Source organism: Phaethon lepturus, unplaced genomic scaffold (assembly GCF_000687285.1).
Source record: "Phaethon lepturus isolate BGI_N335 unplaced genomic scaffold, ASM68728v1 scaffold29736, whole genome shotgun sequence".
NCBI classification, from domain to species: domain Eukaryota; kingdom Metazoa; phylum Chordata; class Aves; order Phaethontiformes; family Phaethontidae; genus Phaethon; species Phaethon lepturus.
This window is the reverse complement of record NW_010548795.1, coordinates 2,447-12,932: the sequence shown is the minus strand read 5'-3', so window position 1 is coordinate 12,932 and position 10,486 is coordinate 2,447. Positions and strand designations below refer to the sequence as shown.

The following is a 10,486-nucleotide window of genomic DNA, read 5'->3' as shown; positions in this document are numbered from 1 at the left end:
GCCCCCCCAAACTGTTAGCAGTTGCATGGGGGCATCCCATGCTGAGACACAGCCAGCGGGCGCAGCTGGCGTTTGCTCTGCCCTTTGCCTTCCTCAGATCCCGCGAGTGCCACTCTGCAGACTCGCCCCACTAATGCGCTCACTCCTCGCGCTGGTGTGCAGTTGGGTTGTCTCCTCTTGGCCCTTGGGCATGGGGTCATCTTCCAGCTGGTGGCTTCGCCCTCTCTACCCTGACCCAGGCTTGGGGCTCTCCCTGCCTGGATGCTGCGATCGCTGGAGGACGAGGGTGCAGGCAGATGCCCCGAGACTGCTGTTTTATTTACAAATCCTTTTCTGGGTTATCCCAGCAGTTCTTGTGATTAATTCCAGGATGTGCCACCCTGCCTGCCCGGCTGGGGCTGCGCTGAGTGTTGTGATTTGGGTTGCAGGAGGCAGAGCCAAGACAGTGCCACAGCAGAGCTCTGTGAGCCCCAGCCCCGCACCTGCTGCCTCACTGGGTCCCCCCACCCATGTCCTGTCCCTCCTTTCTGATTGCACTGACCCCTCACCAGCTGGGAGGAAAATGGGGGGGTTCTGCCAAAAAGCATCAAATTAGAATTTTTTTTTTAAAACTATTGTCTAAATTTCCCATTTTGGGCCAAGAGGAACCTGCCAGCCAGCTGCCTCATTTCATGCTATGGTGCTGCCATGGCTTGGTGGCTGTCAGGGTTGGGGGCCACCCTGTCCCCTGAGGTGGCTGCACCAGAGCCGGTGCCTGGCTCAGCTCTCTGGGGGTCAAGGTGGGCATGGGAGCAGCCATGGGGGGCTGACATCCTTCTCTCCTCCTAGAGCAAGAGGCAGAGGTAGAGGCAGAGGACCGTGACCTGGCTGGGCAGGGGAGCTTCAAGCTGGAGGGCTCGTGGCTGAAGCTGCGCCAGTTCCATGGGCTGATTGTCAAACGCTTCCACTGCGCCAAGCGCAACACCAAGGCCCTCTTCTCACAGATCCTCCTGCCTGCCTTCTTCGTCTGCGTGGCCATGACAGTGGCGCTCTCCGTGCCCGAAATAGGTGCGTGCAAGCCACCCACCCACACGCTGGGAGCTACTAGTGACCCTTTCTGCCTGCCCTAGTGTGGCCAGTGGGGACACTCTCTTGGAGGAGGATGAGGATAAGGCTTGCAGGCGCTCAGCCAGTCTGCCTGTGCATGGCAGTGCACTGGGTGCCAGCGGGTTCCTGTCATTGTCCCCACAGGTGACCTGCCTCCTCTCATCCTCTCGCCATCGCAGTACCACAACTACACCCAGCCCAAGGGCAACTTCATTCCTTACGCCAATGAGGAGCGGCGTGAGTACCGGTGAGAGCTGCCTCTTGCAGGTGACCAGCATCCCGTGCCCTGTCCCCATCCCCATCCCTGTCTTCTCCATCCCTGGAACTGCAATGGAGGGCAGCAGGGAGGGCAGCCTGCAGTGGGGCTAGCACTGGGGCTGGCTCAGGCTTGGAGCAGAGCCTGGCCAGTGCCATGTCCCCACACAGAAAGCCTCCATCCTCCTCAGGGTGTCTCTGGGAGAGGAGATGGCCCTGGCACTGGCTCTGATCAGCAGCTCAGCTCATGCCAGGCATGGACTGTGGATGCCCATTCAGTCATTCAGTCATGCCCACTCAGCCATGATAAGTGCCAAGGCCTCAGGGAGGTCCCAGCAGAAGATGGCCAAGGTGGTCAGACCCGTGTCTCCTGCTCCTTGCTCCTCCTCACCTGCTCCTCTCCCTGCAGCATCAGGCTGTCTCCCGACGCCAGCCCCCAGCAGCTGGTGAACACCTTCCACCTGCCCTCCGGCGTGGGGGCCACCTGCGTGCTCAAGATAGCCTTCAACAACACACTGGACCAGCCCATGCAGACCCTCAACCTCAACAGCAACGAGTCCAAGATGCTGGCAGCCAAGTACTTTGATGCCATGTGCATTGACTCCTTTACCCAGGGCCTGCCACTCTCCAACTTTGTGCCACCGCCTCCATCCCCAGCTCCCTCCGACTACCCCATCTCAATGGATGAGGACCTGCTCCGTGCCTGGAACTCCACGACCTTCTCCTCTGCTGTCAAAGGTATCACCTCTACTTGGTGCCTGAGTCTGTCCGAGCCTGGGATTCGTCTCCAGCAGGGAGATGATATGCTTCCCCCACAGAAGCAACTCCAGGGACCCCTGGAACTGCCTGTCACTTTGGCCTGGCCACAGCAGAGCATTGCATTGCTGGGATAAACTTCTGGCGCGGAGCCAGTGCTGGCCCTGGAGCACCGCTCCCTGTTCAGCCCTGGCAGTGCTGGTGGAGCTCCCTGGGATGGCGACACCATCGAGAGCCCTGTGGCCAGCCTTGTGTCACCCTCACTGGGCTGCGGTCCCCAGCCATTGTCTTCTCCAGCCACACTTCATGCCCCCTCTTTGAACCATTTCTGTCCCACCAAAGCTTTTCCCCACGTCCATCTCTTGGTCCCTCTCAGTCACCAGGACAGAAAATCCCTCTTGTAGACTGGGCTCTGGCTGTGGGGCAGAGCACTCCCTCCCTGCCCGGCCTGAGGCCCCTCGGCTCAGCCTCTTGCCCCCATGTTGTCCCCAGCAGCTGGGGCAGGCAGGAGCCTGGCTGTGAGCTGCCTTCTCTGCTCCTCAGAGACCGTGACCTCAGCCCCTGCCCTGCCCCGCATCGTCCACGAGCCCATCAAGTGCACGTGCTCCATGCAGGGAACTGGCTTCTCCTGCCCCAGCGGTGTGGGGGGCCACCCCCCACAGATGAAGGTGGTGACGGGGGACATCCTGGCAGACATCACAGGGCGCAACGTCTCTGAGTATCTGCTCTACACCTCGGACCGCTTCCGGCTGCACAGGCAAGGGGGGGAGGCTGGGAGGGTCTGCCCTGTGCTGTAGAGCTGGGGGGACTTTGGGGACACCTGCCCAGGGTGTTGACAGGAGCCAGGAGCATGCTCGAGCATGAGGTGGGGGACAGCGGTCACAGCTTCTTGGCGGTGCCTTGTCCCACAGGTACGGGGCACTCACCTTTGGCAACGTCCAGAAATCCATTCCGGCCTCCTTCGGGGCCAGGGCTCCTGCTACTGTGCGCAAGATTGCTGTCCGGAGAACGGCCCAGGTGGGACTGCGCTGTGCCCCGCGGCAGCTGGGAAGATCGGTGGGCAGCGGCAGCCATGGCCCGGGTGGGGTGGAGAAGAGGGCAGGCGGTGCACCGCAGGGATCCCTCGCCCACTGCTCTGCAGCAGTGCTCTCAACCGAGGAATCTGGTGCGGCTCTTGCCCCATGGGGTGCTTTGCAGCTCCCACGCCAGAGGGTCTGGCCCAGCATGGTCAGCAGTGGCCTACTTTCCCCATAGCTGAGAGCACAGGACCCTGTGGCTGTCCCATCCCATCCCATCCCTCCCTTCCAGTACATCTGCCATGGGCCCAGCTCTCTTGCTGCCTCCCACTACTCTTCTCTGCTCCTCCAGGTCTTCTACAACAACAAGGGCTACCACAGCATGCCCACCTACCTCAATGCTCTCAACAACGCTATCCTGCGAGCCAACTTGCCCAAGAGCAAAGGCAACCCTGCTGCCTACGGTGAGGACCTGGAGGCATTTAAGAGCAGAAATACAGAAGAGCTTTAGGGCATGGTCCAACCCGGCTCTAAAGTGCAATGTCCCCCCATGGACCAAGCAGGCTAGTGTCCAGTTGGGGCAGAGGGTCACACACCTTGGCTATGAGATCTGGGATAGGCAAATCTCCCTGAGATCTGGGCTAGGGCAGAACGTCCCAAAGTGCTGCCTGAAGGCACCTGGGCTTGCAATGTGTCCAAGGATTCTCTCTGCCAGCTGGTGAGGGAGGGCTTGTCCTCAAGGTGCTTGGTTGCTTCAGACAGCTCAGCTCCTGTCGAGCTGCAGGGAGGAAACCTGTTCTCCTGCTCAGAGCCAGGACCAGGCAGGCTGGGGGCAAGATTTTCTGCCCTGAGCCAGCTTTCATGCTCCTGTGTTTCTTCTTGGGCCTTTCCACAGGCATCACGGTCACCAACCACCCCATGAATAAGACAAGTGCCAGCCTGTCCCTGGATTATCTGTAGGTCCGGGGAGCGGGTTTGAGGGAGGTTGGCCATCGCGTGGGAGGGAGGGAGCTCCTCACCGCTGTTCGCAGGGGAATGCCAAGGCCTCTGCCCTGCAGACTGCATGGGTGGGGACTGGGTGGTGGTGATGTGGGGGTCCCTGTGCCATGTGCCCTGTGCATAGTGGCTGTCCCACACCAGGGCGGGTGACCCTTCCCTGGGCAGTTGAGGGTGACAGGGTCCCTGCTCTCCTCCTTGCTTCCTGTGCAGCCTGCAAGGCACAGACGTGGTGATTGCCATCTTCATCATTGTGGCCATGTCCTTCGTGCCAGCCAGCTTTGTTGTGTTCCTGGTGTCCGAAAAGGCCACCAAGGCCAAACACCTGCAGTTCGTGAGTGGCTGCGACCCTGTCATCTATTGGTTGGCCAACTACGTGTGGGACATGGTGAGTAGGGTGCATGGCCCCACGAGCCGAGCCCCCAGAGCCAGGTGTGTGCATGGGCAGTCATAGAAGTTTCTGTCTTCTCCAGCTGAACTACCTGGTGCCGGCCACGTGCTGCATCATCATCCTGTTCGTGTTCGATCTCCCGGCGTACACCTCTCCCACCAACTTCCCCGCTGTCCTCTCCCTCTTCCTGCTCTACGGGTTTGTTGCTCAGAGTGTTGGTCAGGATGCAGTCATGGCTACGCGGGCAGGATCTGGCCTCTGGGCTGCCCATCTGGCTGATGTTCTGCAGCTTCTGTAGCTTGTGGGCTGCAAGGACTGGGGTGGGAGAGCCTGGGGAGGATGGGGCTGGGAGATGGGTGATCCCAAGGCTCAACAGCTGGTGCTGCTCAGTTCCACTCCTGCCATGCTGACATGTGCTTCTGCCACTTTCCTTCACAGCTGGTCCATCACCCCCATCATGTACCCTGCCTCCTTCTGGTTTGAGGTGCCCAGCTCTGCCTATGTCTTTCTCATCGTCATCAACCTCTTCATTGGCATCACGGCCACCGTCGCCACGTTCCTGCTGCAGCTCTTTGAGCACGACAAGGTATGGGGTTCACAGCTCTGCCTGGGGCCACCAGGAAGGGAAAAACTGCCATTGGGTCATGGGATGGCACAGGCTAGGAGGGACCTCAGGAGGTTTCTGCTCCAAACCCCTGCTCCCAGCAGAGTCAGCTATGAGACCTGACTGGGCTGTATCTTGGTGGGGATCCTACCATGTGCTCATGGTCCTCAGGGGTGTTTCTGATGTTTGTGTCCTCTCTGCCTGTCCCCACAGGATCTGAAGGTGGTGAACAGCTACCTGAAGAGCTGCTTCCTTGTATTCCCTAACTACAACCTGGGCCATGGCTTGATGGAGATGGCCTACAACGAGTACATCAACGAATACTATGCCAAGATTGGTATGGCTGCTCATTCCCTCCTTCCCTTGCTCAAGCACATGTGGGGCTGGGGGGACCATGGTGCTGGCACATCCCCTCTGCCTGCCCTGTGGGGTTTCTTGAGGCCCGGAGTAACCTGAAGCAAAAAGCCAGGGGACGTGAACTAGACTGGGGTGCAGGAAGAGACACGGTTGAGGGTCAGCCGTGGCATGGTGCTGGTGATGCTGAAAACAGTTCCTTGGGCCATCTTGAATAGCAGCCCCCCTAGGAAGAGTAGGTTGTGAGCCCTGGCAGAGTTGTGCATTTCTGCTGCTGTTGCACGCTGCCTGTGGTGGAGCCATGATAGGGCTGTGGTGGGCTATGGTGGGGCCATGCTGTTTTAAGAGGGATGGGGACGGCAAGGACTCTTTCCTTCCCGACATGGTCTCTTGCTTGCAGGGCTGCACTGCCCAGCCAAAATGAGCCTTTTGCTACTCGCAGCTTCAGTTTGGCCTCAAAAAGCTCTTTCTCCTCTGCTTTTCAAGCAGCTTCGCAGGTGCTGCAGGCATCATGAGGGGCAATTTTGGGGCAGGATCTGACAAATCCATCCAATATCCACTCTCACTTGGGTTGATTCACCCTACTGAGCTTGAAAAGTTTAAAGACGATTCCATTCACAGCACGTGTGCTGTTGAAAAACCTTGTTGTGACCAGCCCTGGTGCCAGCAGCACTGACCAGCCCAGGCAGCTGCAGCAGGCGAGGGGACATGGGAGCAGGACAGCGTCACTGTAACAGGCCTGCTCAAGACGTACGACCGGGTTCTCCCTATGGGAAGGTGTCCAGTTGCTCTCTCCTCTTCTTCCCACTCAGGGCAGTTCGATAAAATGAAATCGCCCTTCGAATGGGACATCGTGACACGAGGGCTCGTTGCCATGACAATTGAAGGCTTTGTCGGCTTCTTTATCACCATCATGTGCCAGTACAACTTCTTCCGGAAGCCCCAGTGAGTGCAGCCGGGGAGCGGGGTTAGGCTGGGAGAGGCTGGCTGTGGGGAAGAGCTTTGCCACCGGGAGCCCTTAGCTGCCCCTCCGGTGGATGCGAGCTGGGGAGCTTCTCGTCCTGGGCGGGGATGCGGGCGGGCCGCTCCCGTGCCTGCATCCTCACCCTGCCCCATGTGCCCTCCTGCAGGCGGCTTCCTGTCTCCACCAAACCCATCGAGGATGACATCGATGTGGCCAATGAGCGGCACCGTGTCCTGCGTGGCGACGCCGACAACGACATGCTGAAGATTGAAAACCTCACCAAGGTGCAGCAGCAGCAGGATAGTGGTGGTGGGGGATGCTGGGGGATGCTCCATGGCTACAAGCAGACACCTTGGAGACGTCCCGTCTGAGGAATGTGGGTTGGGGCTGGGGGTCCAGGCACCTCCCGGTGGGCTGAGCTCCCTGCTTCCTGCCCCACCAGGTGTACAAGTCCCGCAAGATCGGGCGCATCCTGGCTGTGGACCGGCTGTGCGTGGGCGTGCGACCTGGGGAGTGCTTCGGGCTGCTGGGTGTCAATGGCGCGGGCAAGACGACCACCTTCAAGATGCTGACGGGGGATGAGAGCACCACGGGCGGAGAGGCCTTCGTTAACGGGCACAGGTCAGGGGGCACGGGCTGGGTGGGAGGTGGGGACTGCTTGCTGTCCTGGGGACAGAATGGGGTCTGCTTGGGGGTCTCCCAGGATAAAGCAGTGAGAGTCTGCCCATGTGGCTCCATGGGACCCTGCAGCCCTGTGTCCTGCTGTCCTGACCATCATCTGAGGGGTGGCGAGTGACACCGGCTCTTGGCCAAGGCTGCCCATTGTGGGTTACCTGGTAGAAGATACTCCAGTATAAAGGCGTGTGAAAGGGTGGTGAGCAACAGGGTGCTCCTGAAAAGCGATTCCCTCTCCCCACACCCACTCTGTCCTCTCCTGCAGCATCCTGAAGGAGCTCCTGCAGGTCCAGCAGAGCCTGGGCTACTGCCCCCAATTCGACGCACTGTTTGATGAGCTGACGGCCCAGGAGCACCTGGAGCTCTACACTCGCCTGCGTGGCATCCCCTGGAAGGACGAGGAGCGGGTAGGGCTCTGGGCGAGTGATGGCCAGTGTCCATGGGCTGGTACTGTGCCATGGGAATGGCATCTCACCAGGCACTAGTGGGGACCTGAGCCAGTGCTTCTACCCCCACGGCAGTGCCGCCCCAGTTGTGCACCCACACCGTGTGCTAGGTCCAGGCACACGCACTTCCAGGCCCCCACTGACGCTCACGGCCATGCCAGGGACTGCTGTGGGGCTCCCCTGACTGGCACATTGCTTGTGGTCCCCTTGGCAGCTGGCCTGTGCCGTGGAGCCCAACCGCTTGCCCACTGGCTGGCGCCCGCCCTCCCACCCCCGTGGCCTGTGGCGTTTTTTGTGGCCTTGGCAGGGTGACAGCAGCCCGCCATGCCTTGCAGGTGGTCAAGTGGGCACTGAAAAAGCTGGAGCTGACCAAGTACGCTGACAAGCCCGCCAGTACCTATAGCGGAGGCAACAAGAGGAAGTTGTCCACAGCCATCGCGCTGATTGGATACCCGGCCTTCATCTTCCTGGTGTGTCTTGGGCTTCAGCACCCTGCCTGCGGGGTCCTCCTCCCACCCTCCGTGTCCCTGGGGCTGCTGTTGGACTATGATGGAGAAATGACTCTGTGTGGGGGGCTGTCTGCCCCCGGCTGTGCCATGAGTGTCCTGGGGCGTGGGATGGTGTCCTGAGCCAGGCTCAGGACAGGAAGGGGATGGCAGGGTCCCACCAGGGCTGTCTAAGGGTGTTGTCTGTCCCACAGGATGAGCCCACCACGGGGATGGACCCCAAGGCACGGCGCTTCCTGTGGAACCTCATCCTGGATGTCATCAAAACGGGTCGCTCCGTGGTGCTCACATCCCACAGGTCCAGAGGGGCTTCTGGCTGCACCCGCAATGCCTCTGGGCACCTGGGGTGCTGCACGGGTGGGAGGGGGCTCTTTGGTCCCTGGGGGATGGCATCCGGCAGGGGCATGGGGAGCAGAGGGAACCCAGGACATCCTCTCTTGCCTTCTCCCATTCCTGGTGGTGGAGCCATGGCACCCAGGTGATGGCCGGGGGAGTTCAGCTCCCTGCCTGCCCCAGCTGCAGCCCCTGGCACTGTCACCCCGTGCCACCCTGCTGAAGCCTGCTGTGTCTCCCCAGCATGGAGGAGTGCGAGGCGCTCTGCACCCGCCTGGCCATCATGGTGAATGGGCGGCTCAAGTGTCTCGGCAGCATCCAGCACCTGAAGAACAGGTAAGAGCCTGGTGGGAGTCCAGCACCCTGTGTGCACTGTGGGGCGGGAGGGGGCCGGAACCCCACTGCAGGGTGACGGTGTGGCACCTGCAGCGAGATGTCAGCCCTTCATGTGGGTGCTGCTTTGGAGGGTGGGCAGGGCATGGGCTTGGTCGACTGTCCTGGCACCGTCCTGGTGAGTGCAGCAGCTGCCAGAGAGTATCGTCCCTTTCCGTGGGGTCGTTCCTTCCCTGCAGAGGTGCAGGGTGGGGGGCAGGTCCTCACGGGGTTCCTTGTCCCTGCACAGGTTTGGAGATGGCTACATGATCACGGTGCGCACCAAGTCCAGCCTCAATGTCAAGGAGGTGGTGAGGTTCTTCAACCGCAACTTCCCCGAGGCTGTCCTCAAGGTGAGCTCCCTTGGGGCAGGGGTGCCTTGCCTTGCCAGCCCCTGCCTCAGGGTGCAAGCAGCCTTCATTCCACAAGGAACACCTCTGTGGGACCCCCAGAGGGTGACAGGAGGGAGTCTGGGAGTGAGGGCTTGGGTGTCACCTTTGTGTCCCCTCCAGGAGCGGCATCACACCAAGGCCCAGTACCAGCTGAAGTCGGACCAGATCTCACTGGCACAGGTCTTCAGCAAGATGGAGCAGGTGGTGGATGTGCTGGGCATCGAAGACTACTCTGTCAGCCAGACCACACTGGACAACGTGAGACTGGGGATGGCACAGGCAGCTGGGTGCTTGTCCCTAGGGAGGGTGGCTGTGCCCGGGGAGGGGTGGCTGCGCCGAAGTGCCTGGCAGAAACCACCTTTGGGATGGGAGGTGGAGCTAGGTTTTTTTTTGGGGTGGGGCCCAGGGGGCCGGCCGCAGCTCAGTGGGATGCGCTGGGGCCCATCTTCAGATGGCAGGCAAGGGGCAGCCAGAGGGTGGAGGAGCTTGTGGGCATCCCTCGCAGCCTCCTGCCCCCTCCAGGTGTTTGTGAATTTTGCCAAGAAGCAAAGCGATAACCTGGAGCAGCAGGAGACGAGCCCCAGCTGCACACTGCAGTCGCCCCTGGAGCGTGTGCTGAGCCTGCTGCGCCCCCGGGCTGCCCCCACGGAGCTGCGGGCCCTTGTGGTAGAGGAGCAGGAGGACCTGGAGACTGATGATGAAGGCCTCATCAGCTTCGAGGAGGAGAGGGTGAGACGTTGTCCCCAGATCTAGGTGTCCCTGGTCCCAGCTGTGTCCCGGCCGTGGGGCACTGGGGCCGGGTGCTGCAGCAGTGGGTCTCATCCAGGGAAGGGGACATGGTGGGTCCAGGCATGGACCAGAGAAGGCTCCTGGGAGGGGTGGCTGCTCCGCACCCCAGGCTGGATCCTGGCTTCAGCAGCACTGGATGTGCTGGTCAGAGCAGGCAGCCCCTGCCCAGCCCCTGAGCCCTGCTTGTCTCTGTGCCTGCAGGCTCAGCTCTCGTTCAACACGGACACGCTGTGCTGAGACCCCTGGGAGCGGCCACATCTCCTGGCTGTGAAGCCACCAAACCAACCCTTTTGGCTTTTCCCCCCCCCTTCCCGCTGCCGCGGCTGGAGGCGCATGCCAGGGAGGACACGGTGGGTGTGGCGCTGGCCTGGACGGACCCCGTGAGCCACTCACTGCCCTCCAGGTGGCCTTTGGCTGCTTCAGCTCTGGGGCAGTGCCACTGCGTGGTGCCGGGGGCCACCATCCTCGGCCAGCTTGCCCAGCCAGTGCGTGACAATGGACAGAGACTGCGAAGAGAAGGACGTGGCTTGATGGCAGTGCCTGACGGCCCC

General features: G+C 61.1%; 1 protein-coding gene across 1 annotated transcript in view; it reads left to right on the top strand.

The window, feature by feature from the left end:
* The window catches only part of ABCA2 (ATP-binding cassette, sub-family A (ABC1), member 2), a gene marked incomplete at its 5' end in the record, with an annotated part of 19,993 nt that extends 9,821 nt beyond the window's left edge, over positions 1-10,172 (top strand). Inside the window, 22 exons of the mRNA XM_010290084.1 lie at positions 829-1,047; positions 1,231-1,333; positions 1,751-2,079; positions 2,641-2,854; positions 3,009-3,114; positions 3,466-3,577; positions 4,009-4,069; positions 4,323-4,497; positions 4,583-4,698; positions 4,939-5,086; positions 5,318-5,441; positions 6,271-6,403; positions 6,589-6,706; positions 6,865-7,043; positions 7,363-7,504; positions 7,879-8,013; positions 8,244-8,347; positions 8,626-8,718; positions 9,005-9,107; positions 9,267-9,404; positions 9,669-9,875; positions 10,137-10,172. Coding sequence (XP_010288386.1) covers positions 829-1,047; positions 1,231-1,333; positions 1,751-2,079; positions 2,641-2,854; positions 3,009-3,114; positions 3,466-3,577; positions 4,009-4,069; positions 4,323-4,497; positions 4,583-4,698; positions 4,939-5,086; positions 5,318-5,441; positions 6,271-6,403; positions 6,589-6,706; positions 6,865-7,043; positions 7,363-7,504; positions 7,879-8,013; positions 8,244-8,347; positions 8,626-8,718; positions 9,005-9,107; positions 9,267-9,404; positions 9,669-9,875; positions 10,137-10,172 — 3,095 coding nt within the window. The remainder of the gene's footprint in view (positions 1-828; positions 1,048-1,230; positions 1,334-1,750; positions 2,080-2,640; positions 2,855-3,008; positions 3,115-3,465; positions 3,578-4,008; positions 4,070-4,322; positions 4,498-4,582; positions 4,699-4,938; positions 5,087-5,317; positions 5,442-6,270; positions 6,404-6,588; positions 6,707-6,864; positions 7,044-7,362; positions 7,505-7,878; positions 8,014-8,243; positions 8,348-8,625; positions 8,719-9,004; positions 9,108-9,266; positions 9,405-9,668; positions 9,876-10,136) is intronic.
* Between the last annotated feature and the right edge of the window lie 314 nt (positions 10,173-10,486).